This window comes from Rhea pennata, chromosome 3 (assembly GCF_028389875.1).
Source record: "Rhea pennata isolate bPtePen1 chromosome 3, bPtePen1.pri, whole genome shotgun sequence".
Taxonomy (NCBI): Eukaryota; Metazoa; Chordata; class Aves; order Rheiformes; family Rheidae; genus Rhea; species Rhea pennata.
This window is the reverse complement of record NC_084665.1, coordinates 153580-173998: the sequence shown is the minus strand read 5'-3', so window position 1 is coordinate 173998 and position 20419 is coordinate 153580. Positions and strand designations below refer to the sequence as shown.

The 20419-nt window shown below is 40.7% G+C and overlaps 1 protein-coding gene across 1 annotated transcript in view; it reads left to right on the top strand.

Annotated features, from left to right (window-relative positions):
• TTBK1 (tau tubulin kinase 1) overlaps positions 1-20419 on the top strand; it is a 105781-nt gene that overhangs the window by 24463 nt on the left and 60899 nt on the right. Inside the window, exons 3-5 of the mRNA XM_062571312.1 lie at positions 1912-1985; positions 5346-5486; positions 7752-7856. Of these exons, the coding sequence (XP_062427296.1) occupies positions 1912-1985; positions 5346-5486; positions 7752-7856 (320 nt within the window). The remainder of the gene's footprint in view (positions 1-1911; positions 1986-5345; positions 5487-7751; positions 7857-20419) is intronic.

Genomic DNA, 20419 nt, shown 5'->3' with positions numbered 1-20419 from the left:
CACGGTGTGTGAGGAAAAAGAAGCGAGGAAGAAGGCGTACCCTACTAGTGATGCTGTAATGTGTACTAAAGAGAGTACTCTCCTAGTCACTGAACCTCTTTTCCTGAAATATAATGAATTTGCTGTTCCTTGAAGGTTTATGCCATATCTGGTTTTGTACCTTGTCCAGTTTTAGGTCTGAATGTATTTAAGCAATCTTAAGTCTGTGCGAGAGGCATAAATAACAGCAGTGATCTGCAGTGACAGTACCCTCTTGCACTTACCTAACCAGATATGGATGGGCTGCTGGTGGGAGGAAGGGGAGGGGAAACAGTTGTGTGTGGGGTGGTGCGTATTTTTGTTTTGTTTTTGCTTAAGCTTGTTCTTTCAGATGGAATAAGGGGTAGCCAGGGCCTCTGTCACTCCAATTCTGATTGCAAGCAGCTGTGTCATTTCCTTGGGGTAGGAGAACTAACATGGATGCTCCACTGTGAGACACCGCAGGCCACTGGAGGGCAGGCTGCTGAGGCTCTTACCGAGGGCATGCAGTTGGAGCCCCATAATCCTTGCCTATATGCAGTGTTGTGGTCAGAGCTCTAGTTCTCTGCTGTGAAAACTGCCCTGCAGCTTCCAGTTCTGCTGCGTCTTACTGTCCCATCCCCATTTTGATGCCACAGTCTGACGGCGCACATAGAGACTGCAGTGGCAAGATCCCAAGGGCTTTATAGGCATTGCAATTACTGATTACTGCATGTGTTCGTTGCCTCATTTTTCATTTTTAACTGGGAACTATCAAACAAAAAGCTTTGGTAAAAACTAATTAAAACTGCCAGTGCTCAAGCTCTACCAGAAGATAAAAGGCAAAGCTATGCAATGATACCCACCCTTTTCCCAGCTTAGAAACCCCATCAGGAGCTAAAAGTCCACCAGTGTCATGAGCATCAACCTTAACTTGGTCAGCAACAGTCTGCTGTTAGGGGAGCACACATATATCTATTTCCCCTTTTGCTAATATGGAGAGCATATTGTCACAAATACATCATGGCTCAGGATCTGACACCTCCACTCTCTCCAGAACATACTGCATTTTTTGAAGATAGGTCTTGCCTGGAGCCATGTGATGAAATGAAGACATTGCAGCAGCACTTCTGTACCAGAGAACAAACTTAAGAGGGCTGACAAAGTGTTGGCTGGTGCCTGGTTGGTTTTGATTTTGCCTGGATAGAAATGGTTTGTGTTTGTGACTCAGTGCAGGAACTTGACATGTAATTGCACAGATTTATTTTCTTAAATTATGAAATTACCTTTAGCAACTTCAGTGTTTTAATAGAGTTTGTCATAACTGTCTTTCTTGTCCAAATGTTTCTGGCAGTGGAGCTTAGGGTTTGCCTATGCATCAAAATAGCATTAAGTTTAGTTTTTTCAGGGTAAACAATGCTAACAGGGCAAATGTGGTGATAGTGTGTAAAAGTGAGCTTTTACTGAGTAAAGGTGGTGTAGGGAGCTTAAGCGTGATACAGGTGAAGCCGTGAAACAATGCAGTAGTGTGACTAGCCATGGTTTAGTTCAGGGTTCGTGGTGATTTTGGTGGTGGTGGTGTATGCATGTAGCAGCTGTATAAACTGCAGTCACACTTCCACTCGTACTGTACAACATCACTTTGAGGGTTCAGTGATCCTTGACACTGGTTTCTGCTTGTGACTGTTTTCACAGACTTTTTTCATGTTGAATGTCATAGTACTGTCCTGAGGCATGGGGTTGTGGGAAGTGGAAACAAAATCATTCTGCTCTGCAGAACTCTGCTTGTTGTCATTTACAATTGCAAGCCCTTTATTAGAAATCATTTCTCTAAAAATCATGATTACTGGTTACTAGGTTTTCTTATGTTTCATCTTGTTTCTGTTTTTCCTTTTCTTTTTCCTTCTTTTGCAGGGAAGGATCATGTTTGCAGATTTATTGGCTGCGGAAGGAATGAAAAATTTAATTATGTGGTCATGCAGCTTCAGGTGAGTACAGCAAGAGAATAAGGCCAAGCATTGGAGCAGAGACCGTGTTGTACGTTGAAAATGAGTGGAATGGGAAACAGAGGAGATGGTGTTGCTGTGATCCTTTTGGGTAGGTCAGTTCTCAAAATATGCTAGGATATTCTGTAGCTCCACTTTGTTTTTTAAGATGTTTATTTTCTGGGGAAAGCATTCAATTCAGAGCGCTTGCCAGAGCCACTGTATCTTGTAGCAGTGGCTGCTGGTTGAAATTGCTCCTGCTGAGCTCTGAGATGTGATGTTTGTCTTATATCAGAGCTCAGAACTTGATAGGAGTCAGTGATAGCTCACTAGCTATCACTAGAGGACTAGCACCGTCCTCTTTCCCTGAGAGAGAGTGGGCTCCAGCTCCCCATCTCTGCCAAGCTTAGCAATGCCTGGCTTATGTTATGGAAGCACATGATTAACTGTATTGTTAAACAGCCACCTCCTACTGAAAGTTAGCCTGCTGAAGGCTCACATGTTTCTGTTTACACAAGCCACACTAACAGCAGGAGCTGCAGGGGTCAGCATGAAGCTTTACCAAGTAAACCTACATGGGTAGATCTTCATAGCCCAAATACACTGGTACTGTCACAAAAGCAGCTGTCCTCTGCAACATACAGTCACAGGAGAAAAAAAGAAATTTATGTCTGAACCAAAAACACATAGAAAAAAGGCCTTTAAGGAGATGAGGAATGTGCTTGGCTCAGAGGGGAATACTTTCAAACTAAAGCTGCTGCTTTCTGACACTGTTGTCTTGGAAGCAGGCCTGCTTCAGAACCTGCCATGGAAACCTGACAGGGCACTTGTCTCTATCTCTCCTGTAGCTTATATGATCAGAGCTTCACTGTGCAAAGCACTGTGTGATTATACATTATAAATCTAACCTTCCTCTGAAGAGCTTACATCATGTGACATATTTCTTTATGTATAATCTGAGTGATAGAACATGCTGAAGGAAAGTGAGAAGGATGATGCACTAAGTTAAAGAAGTAAGCTGCTAGTATAAACTGGAGGGTTGTATTTAGTTAGTGAATGAAGTAAAATAGACACCAGCAGGCCCCATGTCCAGTTTCTAACGTTAAACTCTTCCCTCTGGATGTCACAAGGGAGGAACATGAAGGGGAGCTGAAGGACACACAGTGAGTCTGTGAACTGAGAGTTTTCTAGGCATGTGGAAGAACAATTTAAAAGATGCAAAATTGCTCAGGGAAGAAGGAGGTCATGGAAGTGGTGAGAGAGAAGGGAAATGAATTCTGTGCAGGGCATTGTTTAACACAGAAACATGTGGACAGGTGGGAAAAATCAAGTGTTTTTTCATTGGTACCTTGTGAAGATTCTGAGAGTTACTTATTAACTATAAAAGTTAAGTGCTCAAGCAGGGACTAAAGCTTTCAAGTTGACTGTACTTCAAAATAAACTTTTAATTCTTTTAAGATATAGTTCTCTGAAAAGTGAATATATGAAACCAGTATGTATCTGAACCATGGGTTTGCCTTCTGTGCACTTTTGGCATCACAAATTCTGATGTTGGGGACAGGAGAAGCTTTTGCTCTCTAGCTAAACCTGGCTGTGCCTGCAATGTAAGTGTGAATAGGATTCTCAGCAGGGCTAATTTGGAGCTCATGTCAAGATAAGATTTCTAATCCCCCAATCCTGTCCTTAACAAGCCTGTTACCTTAGAAGATTTTTTTTTTTTTTTCACAGAATCCCTTACTTTCTAGTCTGGTTTTGGCAACATGACTGAGCTGGTAGAGTTTGCAGAGCTGAAATTGTTTCATTATTTGCAAATGAAGATTTTGTTGCTTAAAGCATAACTAGTTTTGCACCATCACACTTCAGGCTAAAAATTCCCTTTCTGCTTCAAAATATGCTACTCATCTATCCCTCTGGCCACAGCACATTGCAGTTCTCGCTTTCTGTGCAGGAGTTGCATTCAGTCACTGAAACTGTGGCCTCCCCTCTGAGCCTTGCAACTCATTGCGTTTGCTGTTTCTCTATCAGAATGGTGGTGTTTATTTGCAAAACACTTATTTTCTACTCATTTTCTATCTTTCCCTGAGGTAGCAGTGGACCATCTTGACATTTCCATGCTTTTGTTTGCTTTTGGGACTGGAGAACAGGTCTCTTAGACTGACTCCTAAACCTGCTAGGGGAAAATTGTGACTTAATAAATAGTCATTTCAGTATGTAGCTCTGAAAAATATCTGCCTTGCCTTGTTACCATTAGATAAGAGAATTTGTGTCCAAGAAACAGTGAAAGAAAAATCTGCCATCAGTTCAGAAGCTCAGATCTTTCGAGGTAGAGGTGACAAATCTGTCTGTCTGTGACAAACTGTCACATACAGAAGTATTTATCAAATAAATAAATAAGGGATAAGACTAGGCTACTTTTGTAGGGTTTTTTTGTTCATGCTAAGGAGCAAATCTGGGCCAGCTGTGTCTGTATTATATATGAGCCTTAGAGTGAACTGTTTATTCTTCTATGCTCCAAATGTTTGTTACCAAATGTGTTGATTGGTACTTCAGATTAGATCCTGAAAGTTAACTGGCCTGTATTAACTGTGGTTAGTCAAGGGACCCAGAGCCTTGAAGTGAAACAGGAGCAGAACAACTTGAGCAACCGGTCAGATGCTAAAAGAGCCAGTTGCGCTTGGCCCCTTTATGTCCTTCAGTAAGCTGAGAATTGGGAGTGGATGCATGAATTGATTAGCATTTCACTGGTTTGGAGAACAATCTTGATTTTCTCGTCAAATGTTTGGAATCTCTTTTACGTATGTTCTGTCCTGAATTGATTTGAATACATGTGGACTTGTATTATACATGTGTATGTTTTTGCAGGAGCAATTGATAGGTTCTGTACTATGTTAATTAGCATATCCCCATAACTCTTATTTTGATGTATGTTCTGTGAACCTGTGGACTTTTATGCCTGATCATTTTGATCAGTTGATACATGCTTTAATTCTGTAGAATAGAGGGTCACTCTGTCATAGAGGATGCTCATTTTAAAACCCTCTTTCATTTACAAATCAAAGAAAACACTGTGATAGTGTCGTTGCTCATAGTGTGAGGCATTGATGCCCTTGCTGTGCCTGTTTCCTAAGTAATAGGGTCAGCTGGCTTCCAAGAATATCAGCCTAGTATCTTCTTATGAGCATATGTATCATTTAAAAGTTAAAGTGAAGTATTGGAAGTTTACATACAAGAGCTAAATCAGACATAAGGTGAGGCACCTGTCTGAGTAACATTTTTACTTTCACTGGGATGTGTCTTAAATCTTGCAACGGTGAAATTCTATGCTTTGGTGTGCTGGTTTAAATGTTGTATTGACTGTTCCAGGGCCGAAATCTTGCAGATCTCAGAAGAAGTCAGCCTCGAGGGACCTTCACGCTGAGCACAACACTGCGATTAGGCAAGCAGATTCTGGAATCAATAGAAGCCATTCACTCTGTGGGATTTCTGCATCGTGATATCAAGCCTGTATGTTGTTTTGGAAATTCTCCTTTTGGTTGTATGTCTTCCTGTCATGCATGAGTCAATTAAGGCAACCTGATGGCTTGGAAATGGGCAGTGGAGACATTTATGCCTGCTTTATACTCCTACTGTCTGACACATTAGCTATTTTCTGTGAGTACACAATAGTAATATAGTATCGTCATTCCTGTAAGTGCACAGCAAACTAGTTTTTGTTGGCAGTGGTCACTCCATTGTAGGTTAATAGCTGACCCACTCCAGATCATATCATTTAAGATCATTTAAGAGAGACATGGAGCTACTGGAGAGCCCTTGCAGCGTAGGGCTACAAAGATGATCAGAGGGCTGGAGCACCTGCCCTCTGAGGAACGGCTGCGAGAGCTGGGCCTCTTCAGCCTGGGGAAGAGAAGACTAAGGGGGGATCTTATCAATGTGAATAAGGATCTGAAGGGAGGGTGTCAAGGGGACGGGGACAAACTCTTTTCAGTTGTCCCATGTGACAGGACAAGAGGCAATGGGCAGAAATTGAAGCACAGGAAGTTCTGCCTGAACATGAGGGGGAATTTCTTCCCTGTGAGAGTGACAGAGCACTGGCACAGGTTGCCCAGAGAGGTTGTGGAGTCTCCTTCTCTGGAGATCTTCAAGGCCTCCTGGATGCAACCCTGTCTACCATGCTCTAGGTGACCCTGCTGAGCAGGGAGGTTGGACTGGATGTTCTCCAGAGGTCCCTTCCAATCTTACTGATTCTATGATTCTATGATATGATGAAGCAATCTAACTTTAATATTCATCCGGAGTCCAACCAACTATTATTATAAAATGGTTTCAGACAGGAGGTCTTGCTGTGTGACCCATCACTTGATTCAATGCCACTTCATGTATTTGATTTAACTCAGTAATGCTATTTGGTTTAACTCAATAATACTTTTCACTTTTTCTGAGCAATTGCCTAAAAATTTGGAGGGCAGTTTCCAAAGTGTATACCAGTGCAAAGTGGTATGTGAGCATTGCCTGAGCAGCTGACCCTTTACTTCTGCATATGCATGTATCTGGGAGGAGCTGCCTCTTGTGATGGCAGTACGTTAATGAAGTGTGTATTGGGATATCAGTCTTAGTGCATCTCCATGTTTTTTTGGGTGAAACATCATACAAACATAGTAGAGATTCAGCAAAACTTTCCCCGTGAAAACTGCAGCGGAGTTGTTGTACTGAACTCAGACGGTAGTAACAGCACTAGGAATTCAGGCTTGCTGTCCTGTCCCTATAACCTTTGCAAGATGTAGCACTACACACACAGTTTGATCTGAGCCTCTTTTCTCTTTTCTTTCTCCCCCCCCCCTTTTTTTTTAAGAGTATGAGGATGTTTCACATTCCTCATTGCTTGTCCCTTCCCTTGAATGTAGGGTGACCTAAGTGGGCCTTTTGATCCCAGTATGGGTGAGTTATGGTGTTGGTCATCTGCCTAGGTGAGGCACAGTAATTCCAAGTCCCACTGTAGGAGCCAGTCTTTTTCCTGAAGCCCTTCACTGCTTGACCTGAGCACTTCTTGCTACACTATCCCTGTGACTATCTTCTTTCTTATTCTACTTACTGCTTTAAAATCAGCTGTTCCTGCCTGATTGGATTCAGCTGAAAAAGTAGCTAACTGGTCACTAATGAGACTGGGCTCAAATCCTTTAGCAGCCATGCATCATGGTAAAGCACCCAACTTAATCTCCATCCTATGGGGATTAAGTGATGGCTACTCCATTTGCTTATTGTCAGTTTATTTACTAAGAACCAAACCCAATATTTTCAGGTGTTTGAATGTTCAAGAAGTTCAGGTAATGTGTAACAGTGAATGGATATTTTTAGGTTTTTGGGGGGGAGTTAGGGCAGGATAATTCATGCTGGCAGCTGAATCATGAAGAGAAGCCAGGAAGCATTTTGTCTACAAGTAACTCTAGCCTGTTAGGCAAGTGATGGAGATGTCACTGCAGAGCTAGTGGTGTGAAATGTAACTCTCTTTCTTAGCAGCTGAAATTTAGCTAAGTTAATGTGAATTTTAGTTACTTTGAGACTCCACAGTCTCTTCTTTGCCAAGTGAACCTCTTAACATGGCAACGATTCTCCTCTCTGTGAGATGTATCTTAAAATCCCTCTCTGTGGTTCATGTAACCACCAGAATGTGTGAGGCTATATGGCAAAAGTTTGAATACAAGTGGCCACTCTTGTATAAGTTGCTGTCATCCAACTGATTGTTGACTTTTTTTTTAATTTCTTTTTGTCCAGTCCAATTTTGCCATGGGCCGCTTACCTTCAACGTACAGAAAATGCTACATGTTAGACTTTGGTTTGGCCCGTCAGTACACCAACACCACTGGTGAAGTCCGGCCTGTAAGTAAATTTTAAGTAATTTTTTTTCCCAGTTCTGCTTCTCATGGGGCAAAAAAAAGATTTGGTTACTTTGTTGATTTTGTGATTTTTGTGCTTGGTCATTACACTGATTTGCATTTTCTACAAGGTGAGAAGCAGGAGGTGACTTCAACTAAGCTGGGAATCTGAGGAGGGATGTTTGCTTTTGTCTCATAAGATAGAGATAAAATCTCTTCCCCTCACCATCCTAGGTTAACCGTGTTTTCCACAGGCTTAGATTACTTGGAGAATGCATGCTTACCAAGCAAGAAGGCAAGCCTAATGCTGCCTGTGCAACTTCTGTAGCCTAGAGGTGTGTCCTGCTTCAGTTCTCTGAAGGCACAATCTAGGGAGCCAGGTTGGTGCGTTCTTAAAGTTCTTTACAGAAGAAAAATAAAATAGCAGGAAACTAGACACTGATCTAATCTCTGAGGTAGAGTTTACTATGAACTGAAGCCTGCAGACTACCCTTGCCTGGCTGCATTCTTGTGTCTGTTTTGCCCCCTTTGTGGATTTCTTAGCAACCACACTGAAATATTCCTGCTAGCAGAGGTGGAAAGAGCAGGGGAGCATAACTTACCCCTGGCTTTTGTGCTATCTTTAGTCCACCATGTTATTTGGAGTCACCCATAAGGATTCAATAAGCTTCAGATGCTGTAGGCTGTACCATATCTCAACAAGTTGCAGTCAGAGCACTTCTAGATTATTTTAGAACACAGCGCAAGCATAGAAGGCTCTAATAATTTCTCTGCTTATCATCATAGGCTTATACTATATGACCTGCACATATTTCCCATCTGCAAGATATTAGTTGCTCCAGAAAGTGTTGACAATATAAGGGCTAAATCTAAATTCAGAGACTCTCTGTAATCCAGGAAATGGTTGGGGAGTGTGGGAAGGAAACAAAAGTTAGTGAATGTATTTTGCCTTGGGCAGATGAACATAGCTGGGGAACTTCTGTCTTCTTCTTCCAGATTGCTCTTTTCAAAATGCAACCTCTCCGTTCCTTCCATTTTCTGTAGTCAGAATTCAGTCCCATTATGGACTGAAACATTACTCCTGAAACTTCATGTTTGTTTTTCTACTAAATATATTGTTCATTGTTTAAATGAAACAACTATGTTTTATGCCTGTATTTCATGACCTTTTTTGAACTATATTCTTTCTTTACAACTAAGATCATTTTTTCCAGTTGATTCTTTTTCTTTTTTGGATTCCTCTTTTTTTCTAATTTCTCCTACTAATTTAAAATGACTTCATTTTTATTTTGCTGTATATTTAGAGAGTATTCTCAGGCCCTGTTTCTGCAAGCAGCACTACATCAAATCTGACCATTTTTAAGACTTATGTGTTCCTACTTTGTTTGGTGTGGATGTGCATTTGTCTAAGACTTTGAGTTGTGTAAGAATTTATGAGAAGGTGAATCTTAATTCTGGTCACTCTGCTAGTTAGTAGCTTGTTGCAGCTGGGGCTCACAGAAGAAAATAATGACACACAATCTTTTCTAGGAAAAGATAAGGGAATCTCTATGGGGAGGGGATGTGCTCTGTCAAACATGGTAAAAAGGCTTAATTTGTTCAGGGTGTGAGAAGTTCATATGTGCTGAAGTCCCATATACCTGTTCTCCTACAGCACACTTCAGGTGATGAGGTTTTTTTTGCAAAAATAAAATAAAAATTCGTAAATATATACTTTGATTCCTTTCAACATTATGCCATAGTTATTGGGCTGTTTTTTCCCTTTTTGTGCCTGCTGGCTGGTACCACTGAGTTCAACTTACTGGAGTGAGAGGTTTATTTAGAGAAGCATGGTGCCCAAAATTATTGCCCAAAACAGTACTGCCCAGAAAGTGCACTAAGAATTAGGGAAGAGGTGGGGTGAACTGGGATGTGAAAACAAGTGAAATGACATTTCATCAGATGAAACAGTTATTTAGTCTCTGTGTGTCATAGCTTAGATCCGAGTATATGAAGATTAAAAGCTTTGTGGATTCAGCTCCCTGTGTGCATACAGATTTAATGATAGAGGAGTGTGGTGAACTTGCAGAGTTTCTGTTGTGTCTTAAGGAGAAGGTGTATACACAACCTACTATGCCTGGTCATTCCACTATGAGAGTTTTTTGATTTGGTCTTTTTCTGGTGTGCTTTTGAATGCTTCTTAAATTGATTTTAGGCTCAAATTGCTCTCCAGGGCAACAAGCCCATTCTGGGGAGGGTGAAGTCAGGGATGCCCAAGGTGGTGTTAATGGTCATAGCATTGAGGAGGTGAAGCACTTGCACCTTGCCCTCCCTGCTGCCTCGCAGAACGAGGAGGCATGGAAAAGTCTGCTCTGGCAAACAGCTTTCTGCAATCACTCTGGAGCTGGGCCTTAGCAACTGAATGCTAATTTAGAAAAAAAAATACTTTTCAAATATATTTAGGTAGAATTTTCTTATATTTTTCTTTTTTTTAATTACAAACTTAATCTTTTATTATACCGAAGAAAGATTATTTTTAGCTGTTAAGATGTATTCTTCGTTCTCTTTCAGTTCCTTTATCTGTGAGGAATAAAGTTCCTAGATTGTAACATGGTCATACTATGATTGTCCTATTTTCCTGTGATTTGGTTCTGAGATATAATACAAAAGATGGGGAGCGGAAGGCGCTCACTTTCTATTTTTCTGGTAATATGTGAATTTTTCTCCCAGTCATATTCACTTATTAACAGTTTTTTTTCTGTTCGAGTAGCTTCCCTGCAATTTTCTACAGTTTCAAGAGCGTTGCCATAATTTATGGATAATACCATAAAAGGTATTTGCTGTTTTCACATCCTCTGAAATTCATAATTTCAGTCTTACTTGTCAGCTTTTCAGAGATCCTGTATGACTTGTTAATGATACAGATGACAGACTTGGCCTTTAGGATTTGTTTTTAAATATATCTCTTGCCTTTCTCTTTTTTGTTGGTTTTCTATTTTGAAAACACATTTTGATTTTGGAAAATGGGAAAACTCAGCAATTTATAAAGTAAAATGCAATAGAAAATTATTGGCACTGATTTTTATGCAATTCATAGATGCCAAACAATATGAAAATTTTTGACATCAAAAGGCAAGGAGCCCCTTAGTAGACAGACTGGCATAGGCCATCTATAAGAAGGTCTTATTCTCATTTCTGAGAGATTGAAGCTTCGAAGTGTATTTTTGCTTCCCATGACCTTTGTTGAGCATTAATTTTTCTGTCTTCAGTTGTTACCAGTCTGGCTTTCCAGACCCTCTTTGAAGGGCTAACACAGTGGCTGTTAGCACAGCTTCTGATGAGTATTAACAAACTATTTCGCTGATACGTTTTTACGGAGGGCTGCTACTTGACAGTTGGACTTGTTTCCTCAATATATGCAATGTTACAGGTCACCTGACAGTTTAACATGAATTTATTCTGTGCTTCTAGGAGAACAAAACTGCTATACCTTATGTAGGATGCCAACATTAGCACAAATACTACTCTTTAGAGGAAAGCTGTTGCACAAATTTGCTTTCATGGGAATGATATCACCCCTCTACCACTTGGCCCTTGCCAGATCTAGCAAAATTCTCCTTGATAACAGTCTGTAGAAACTTGCACCCTAAAAGCACAAGATTGTTGGAGCAGGGAGATGTGTACAGAAGCACCAGCAACAACCTTGTCTTCTGTTAGCGACTAGAGGGATGTAGCTGCTCTCAACAGTCCGATTATGTAGAATTTTTCGAGGACTGTAGAAGTCACTGTTTGATAATTACTGAGTTGGACAGTAGAGCAGATGTGCATCAGTTTTTGTGGCTGCTTGATGTCCCTTGTGTGCTGAGAGGTTTTTAGGACAGGGCTAAACACTGTTGCTTTGGCTACCATCAGTAACTCTACCATTTGGATCAGATTCAACAGCTTGGCTAGCAAGAGGGCTCAAGCTATTATGATAAACAAGACAGACTCCCAGTGGAAAAAACTTTAATCTTTCCAGGGGAGTTTGCTTTCAAACACTTGTAATTGAGGACAGGGAAATGAAGAGAGGCAGCTTGACCAAACTGCTAGAGTTGCTGATTTCCTTACTTCTCCTCCCTGCTTCCCCTCTCCTGCCGCTTCCAGTATCCTCTCCTACCTGGAAGGTGGCAAATATTGATTAAGATCTGTAGTCTATATTTAACAGGATATATTTGACTTGGGATTTTCCATTTCTTGCTGATAATTCATGAAGTATTTTGGTCCATTATCCTTAGTAACATTTTATGATGCTGAATATGTACATATTTACTGAAACAGAGTGGAAAAATTACTTTGTGCCAATGAATATGGACATCTCCTGGGCTGTGAGACTCCCAAGATCCCTGTTCTAGGGAATATATCAGTATTTTGTACAAGTTGTAAAGCTTCAGTGAGAGAGATTGCAGTGTCTGCTTTCTTTCTGCTCATAGCTAATGCTTATGCCACTGTTCTGTCAAGTGAGAGATAGAATAATTCCTATAGCAGAAGAAGGTATTGAACCTGAGACTTCTAACTTTTGGGTGAATGCACTACTGCTGGAGAGAAGAAACTGTGCTTCTGTTCATCACTGTCGTCTTTTGCAACTCTGGACCTTCATTTCTTATTTTGTGGTTGTTTTCAGTGCTGTCCACAAAAGTTCTGTGATTTTCATCCTGCCGTATTGCCTCTTCAACAGATATCAGAGTGATGCCACTGTGAGTACCAGGGCTTGCAATTGCAAGGCTTCCTTCCGTTGCGTGACAAAGGCTTCATCTACTTTCTTTTCTTGATCAGGTGGTCTGTAGTAGTTGCTTACCATTACATTAACTGCATTACTTGGTGCTGATCACTCTACCTATCAGTGATGACTATGTCATTATCTGTTCCAAGGAAAACTGTACATTCAAGCCACTCCTTTGCAACCCCTCATTCTCACCTTCCCAGCCTGCCCCTCCTGAAGAGGCTTTGTCCATTTTTGCAGCATTCAGACCATGTGAGCTATCCTACCAACTCTCTGTAATCCCAGTAAGTTCATAATTCTGCAATGGCCCAGTTGCAGAATGGCCCAGTCTAAGTCCTCATGTTATTTTCACATGTGTAAGAGTTTGTGAACCGGCACTTGAGATAGGCTACCAGTTGTGCTGCTTTCCCAGGGGAAGCATGAGTCTCCATCATTCTCTCCCTTGGGCACTTCCTCACAGTATCTGTTCTTTTGTTTCTCTTCAGGTTATGGTAAACCTCTTTCAATGTACCGCACTTAAAAAACCCCACAGTAGATTAGCAGGCCTGTTGGCAAAGATGCTCTTGCCAGTCTTTGTCAGATAGACCCCTTCTTCCTCTAGCAGTCCTTTTTTCTCAGACAGGGACCCATGGTCATAGAAGTGAAAGCCCTGCGTGCAACAGCATCCACTCCTACTTACGCCTTTCTCACTCACTGGCAGGATTTAGGAGGACACCACCTGGGACCGAGCCCTTTGACCATTCCTCCAGAATCATGTAGTCTCTCTTGATATACTAAAGGTTACCCCTGACACTGCTGTTAGTGCCCTCATGAATGAGCAGCAAGAGGTTAATAGTCAGAGGGTGACACAAGCTTTTGCAGCCCCTCCTTAACATCCCAGATCCAACAAGATACAAATCTCCTGGGACATCAAATCAGGCCAGGTAAGTGCCTCTCTTTCCCTTAGGGACAAGTCTTCAGCATCACTCATCTTTGCCTCTTGGCATGGACATTTGGTTCAGGCTTAGCTGGGCTCTGTCTGAGGCCTCCCGTGACAGGTCTTGTTTCCCTTTACCTACTCCCAGAGTACTACATCTGTTCTGTAATTGCAGATCCTACAGATCCTGCCTGTGGAGTAGGAGCTTTCCTTCTGTTGCTAGAAGTCGGTTTCCCTGCTCTTGAGAGTCTCCATCTGTTTCTCCTCTATCTGAGTTGAGGTCTCTGATAAACCAAGGGCAGTTTCTTCAGCCAGTCACGATGACCGTGCCCCATGACACATCAGCATGATCACTGCAGCTTCAATCAGGGCCATGCTCTCCTGAACAGAGTTTCTGGGCTCCTTGGCATCCTTGTTGTGCTAACTGCTGTCACAACTGCTATGTCCCCATTTGTTTACTGTTTACAAATAAAGTAAAAAAATAAATCAATGTTTTCATGCTTTGTTAAACAGTGAAGAATCTCACAGTGAAACTTTGATCTACAGGAAATCAGGCTTTGAGTTTTGCTGATGGCAAAACTTTCTTATCTCATGATATATTGAATAATGTAAGGGCTAGGAGGAACACATCTTTAAAGGACAATTGTAATAGTCACCACTCAAATTGGAGAGTAACTTTCTTTTGCAGTGTAATTTCTTTTAAGTGTAGACTTTTTGAAAAATCCAGATGAAAAATTTTTTGAAAATCCAGATGTATTGTATGTATACAGTCAGCCTTGTCAATGCTTGAGAGAACACTATTGATGGGGTGTTGCTTTCCCTCACAAAAGCTGTACAGACTTTTCTTAACTACATCCTAACTAGCCACATATCTACTAATTTTGTTCTTTAGGAGAGTTTCAAGTATTCATTCTGGCGTGTGGGGTCTGCACGAACATTATCCCATTTCAAAATCAGCATTGCAAATGCCAGATTCCACAGAATGCAAGGGGGATTGTATCTGTCCAATTACATGTACCCTTTCTGTAGGAATCCAGAAGCAACCCTTTTTTTAAAAAAAATAAATAAAGTGGAGGCAAGATACCAGTCAAAATTCATCCAAACAGTGAAGCAATTGTTACAATCCATATGGAATACAATGGTGAATGCTACAAAATAAACTGTTATTACTGCCTTTATATGTATCTAGATGAGATAGCATAGTTGATAATGCATAAGGTACCATGCATACCAGTTTCCAACAGGGTATTGCAGATCTAAGCAGTATTCAGAAGAGGGTAATGAGAAACTTACATGAAGCAAGATCCGAAAGACTGTGATTGACCTGAGTGAGAATATGAATAGAAGTCTGTAAAATACTATAAAGTCTAAAGAAAGGAAAGGAAGAACTTCTGTTCTTTCTTCGGTTACATAGGAACAAGATATTCGGTGAAATAGATAGCAAATTTAAACCAAAAAAAGGATACATTTATTCATGAGATGGTACTTGCCACAGGTAGTCAGTATGCATTGGGAAGAGTAGTACAGAGTACACTTGCAGAGCAAAAGCTGTAGCCTAAAGAGCAGTGGTATGACAGAGTGTACTGTGGTAAAGATAAGGATCGGCTGTGGAAAAAAATCACTGAAAGTTGTTATAAAATAGAATGGCAGGAGTATAAAATGGCAGATGAAATTCATTGTAGGTAAAGGAAAGATGATGCCCGTGGAGGCAGAAAGCTGATTCTAATTTCACATATATGGTGATGGCTTCTGAGCTGACAGGTACCACTGATAAGTGAGACCTTGATGTTATGAAGTAGCTTCATGAAAACATTAATGTGATACTCAACAGCATGCAAGAAAGCAATCAAATATTAGATGTCATCAGGAAAGGAATACATGACAAAACCGAGATCAGTATGGTGACATCTGATGAGATGGAGATGAGGATGGGGATAGTTTGTCAGACTACTTGCAGAGTACCTGAGGGAAAACCTTAGACCTTGGGACTGATCTGAGGTGGACTTGGATGTCTATTGGCCACATTTTTACAAAGAGCTTTTCTCTTAGTGTTGGTCATAGTGTGATGGTAGCAGCACTTGCAGGCATAGGCCATATCTACCATGCCCTTGATTGATTGAAATTAAAAGAGCTTACTATAGAGTGCTCTATAGTAAGAGGGCTTGAGAATCTGCTTCAAAAGAGATGGTTTACTGAAAGTATCTGTTACATCAGCTATAATTAATAACTGCTTTCAGATGTAGAGGATATTCTACAGAACCTTATCTCTTCTGTGAAGTAGGTCTCAGGGGAGGAGGGTGCCTTTTCTTTCTCCTCCTCCTCCCCCTCCAATAAAGACATGCATTTTGGGGTGAATCCCAAGAACTTTTATCACAAATTCAATATTTCAGGATACAGAGAGCTTTTTAAGACTCTAACCATTCTTGCCTCTAGATGCAGCCTTCTGCCATCATTCAGATAGGGACAGGAACAGTTTTGTTTCTGTTGGTGTCCTGGTATACAAACCACCTTTGCCGTACATCAGTGTGCTGTAGCCATTCAGTGTTGCTGCATATTATAGGACAACAGAGCTAAGCCACTGGAGAATGAGTTGAAAAGTTATATTTTTGAATCCTTGGTAGCGTTTGGCACAGAAAGAGTGCAAGAAAAAGACCTCCATCTTGCAATCATTTTCATAGCTGAGAGCTGGACTAGCAGAATATGTTCGATATGGAGAACTAAGGCTGACTAGAAAATTTGAACAGGGAGGAGAATATAGATATGAATGTTGTTATACAGATAATATGGTGAAAAGCATATACTTGCATAATGAAGCGTTTTGTTCTTCTGAGTCAAGAAGGTCTTCTCTGCTAATGTGGGTCAGCTTTGGGGTAATTAACTCTTTGGTCTTGTTAAAATCTGCTAGGTTTGTCACTACTATGCATTACAGACAGCACTGTAGTCTTCCTCTGCATGTGACACTTTGCCAACAGAAATGTATTCCCTGTGGTTTCAAAAATATTTGGAAGAGATCAGAATTTCAACAACTTGGTCTTAATTATTTATTTGAAATTAGAGGAGAGGTTATTCTTTTCCAGGAATCTCTCTCCTGCTTGCACAATCTGACACAGTGCAGTTACGCTCAGCTAGCGCTTTTTTTTAGCTTAGTCAGCTGCCGCCCATCGATTAGATCTCGATCTCGTGTGCCTCAGACTGCACTGCAGTAGTTTGCAGTGCTGTGCTGGAGATCCTGTACATGTGCAAGGACGGCTGTGCTGTTCAGCGGGCAGAAGGAAGCTGTAGGCAGGAAAGCACATAACCTGTTCCAGCAAACGTTGATGAAGGCTGCAGAAATGCAGCAGCTGATTGAGAAGTACTTTTATTTTCTGCATGTCAACGAACAGTGTTTAAAAATAAACTTTACTGCAATGGGCAGGGTATTAGAAGGAGAGAGCATAGTACTTCTTTTCTACTAAGTAGTTTTTCCCCACTGGAAAATGAGCTATAAAATGAAAAAAAAGTATATAAAGTCCTACATCCTAAGACCTGTAATATTCTAACTTAGAAGCCCAGTTGCTTTTATACTTATTTTGTACTTGAAATGCGTGTGTAATGTTACTGATAAGATTAACATTTTTATGATAGAATAAAGAGATTTGTAGAGCTGTAGTACTCAGAGTACTGTATTAACTTGGGAAGGCATAAAATTCTTGTCTTGTGTTTTAAAAGGTGATCACAGAAAAGACTGGCAGAACAAAATACTCACATCAATTCGTACAGAGATAGAGGAAAGGGGGAAAATGGACCTAAGTCTTTAAATAAAAGCATATATTTGTTATCTTACAGAAATGCCATTTCTATGAGGATACATTAGTTATAAACTACATCGCTGTGAAGATGATTTAAAGATTCTGTATTTTACTCCACTCATGCCTTGTGGAGTAGCAAATTTAGGCTTGAGAAGAGAGTTGACATTTGCTTTAAAAATTACAAATACAGAAAATCAGTGCAGTTAAAATTAAATATATGGAAAACAGGCTAGTTGATAGATTTGAGAATCTTTTAGCAAATAAGGACCCTTGTGTCTGATATATGTTGGATTACATTGTTGTTCTGTTCTTGATGAAGTGCTGTTTGATAGCATGAACAAGGAAAAAGCAAACTCTTATATGGGAAGGCATGTAGATACCATCATACTGATGAGCTAATGGTCTGGATAGAGTAATAAATAAGGTTCAAATGAGCTTAAGTTTAAGACAGTCAACTCTGCAAATTTGAACATCCAGGAAACAACAGTTCATAGCATGGTCAGTTCCATCCTGCAAGGTGGTCACTCTGAAGGTGCCTTAGGAATAAAGGCAGAAAACAAGCTGAACTTGCATCCCCTGTGTCACCTGACAGTAATTCTCTCAAAAGGCCAGCATTTTCATTGCATGCATTAACAGGAGCATGTAGAATAGTACAGAGAAGTCACGAGTAAGATTTCTACTGAATACTGTATCTGTATTTTATGGTGGTTTTGGAGTCTGTATATCATTGATGGCTTAAAAGTGCATATATGTTGTTTGTGCTGTGATCCAAAGATTTTGCTCACTGTTCCTCAGTCTCTGCCAGTCCTTGGACACCAGCATGAGCACAAAACGACCTACTGGCCTCAGATTTCACTTCTAACTTGCGTGGCTTTGAGTACTGTTTGATGGATGGCTTCATCACACATCTTGCCGTAGGCTGGGTTGCTGTGTAAAACCTTCAGAGCTTTTGTTCAGTTATCACTTACTGGAGAAACACCTTGTGTTCTTGGATGCCAACTGTTCATAGTAAGATTCCTTAGGTCCCCTAAATGTCTTCCCTGAGCATGACTTAAGCCACCTGGTTATGATAGAGCATTGCAATAAGATGATCCCCCTGAAGGCATAAGAATTCACAAAGTAGGTGTGCTTTCCTCACCTAGAAGCCCTGGTGCAGTGAGGGTGACCTCAGATAACCTGTATCAGGTGGTTCGTGGTTTTCTTTTATGTAGCCACTCTCTGGTTAGAGCTTTTACACTAGAGGGGAGGGGAGGGAAGAGCCAGGCTAAAATCCCATATATACCTGAAAGGTATTGAGAACTGAGATCCCATTTTTGATTTCTGAGTGCCTCTCTAGCCAAGCTGCAGCAGGGATAGGTTACATCTGCATGTGTCATTCCTTCTGGTTAAAGCTGTTCAACTTGAAGCTCTGATTGATTATTTTTCCTGCCAGCCTACGCAGAGAGGAACAGAGTTATTGCTCTGTCCAGTGGTGAGGGAACAGAGGCTTCCTGGGCAAGTGAACGTTTACTTGAATTGGAAGTCTCCTTCCATCAGGCAAATGCCCTTGCTGTCAGGTTGCAGAGTAATTATCACACATTTTCTCTCTCTTGAGAATAAATATTCAGTTATTTTATGCAAAATGGATCCTTTCCAAATGGATATTCTTAAAGTTTCATCCTTTAGTTCAAGGGTGAGAGTGTACTCTGGAAGGAGGGAGATGTGGTTTCCAGGTCTATCCAGAAAGTCGAGGGATGTGAACTCCTGTGTGATTGTGACTGCTGTCCTTTGTCCTCTGCCTCTTGGTAGGAAAGGACCATCTTTTCCACCTGACTCAAAAAAAAAAAAAAAAAAAAGAAAAGAAAAGAAACCCAAAAACCAAAAACATTATGAGCTGTAAATCCCAAATGAGATGTGACTAACTTTCTCTACAACTCTCTCTAAAACATTTCCTACTGTCTGTATTCAGTGTCTCCTCCACTCTGTGCAATAGCTTGTGGAAAATCTATCCTTATTTACTTAGCACTCCCTGTGCTTTCTGCGAATATCTTTTGTGCTACTTGTTCCTCTAGGGGACTGTGTACCTAAGAGACAAGTGCAGCAACTAAATGCTTTGAGGGTGAAATTACCTTGTTTGTCCAAGAATTGAATGATACAATAACAACAAAGGATTACTGCTGGAATAAGCTTTTGATTTAAAAAAAAAATTGCTTATTCTTTGTCCTATTTGTAATGTATGAAACATATCAGATAAATTGTTGTCATCCTCATCATCCTCATCTGTAGTCCAAGCTCTGGTGCTGAAATCACTCAATGAACCTGTTGGTGCATGTTACTCAGAAAGACAGAGTGACCACTCCGGTCTTTTCTGATGTTAAAGTCCATTGGAAATTATGAATTCTCGTAAAGTAAAGAAGGAAAGATAGCATTTTAACTCATCTTCGTGGTGTCTGTTGCTTTGGAAAGATCAGTACAGGACTGTTAAGTAATCTTCTCAAAACTGAGTATAGTTGTAAAATCTGCAGATGTCGTAAAGCTTGCACCTTTTGAGGTAAGAGAGATATTGAGATTCAAATAAGAATAACTCGGTTGATTGCTTTTGATTAGTTGATTTTTGCTGGATTAGATACCTCTGAGCCAAAGTCTTTCTTCAGTTTACTGAATTATGTATTAAAGTCCTTTGTAACATTAGTTCTTGCCTCTGATTGAGGTGGCCCTCACACTTCCAGAATATGTAGTTCACATCTTAAGGTACAGTGACTGTTCACGTGTCCTAAAAGCAACCCTTAGCACATTCATTCTGCTCGCTTTCATACCACCACAGACAGCAGAGACATCACTATTTCTAGATAGGGTTCAGCAGCAAGCAGCAGGGAAGAGAAAATTGCCCAAAGTTGGCAATTGTAAAACTTGTAAAGTTGTCGAGTTGGTAATTATAAGGAGATGGTGCTTGCAAAAAGAACCAGAAATGTCGGATGGAAGCCCTCAAAAAACCGAACTGGGAAGGGTACATTGCTGTTTATTTTTAGAAATAAAGTGATAGGTGAGCAAAGGAAAGTTGGACTCTAGAGGGACCCCTCTCGCCACTTTGCAGAGCATTCACAAACCACAGAGGCTTCCTCAGGTTGTGTGTCTAAATAAAACCA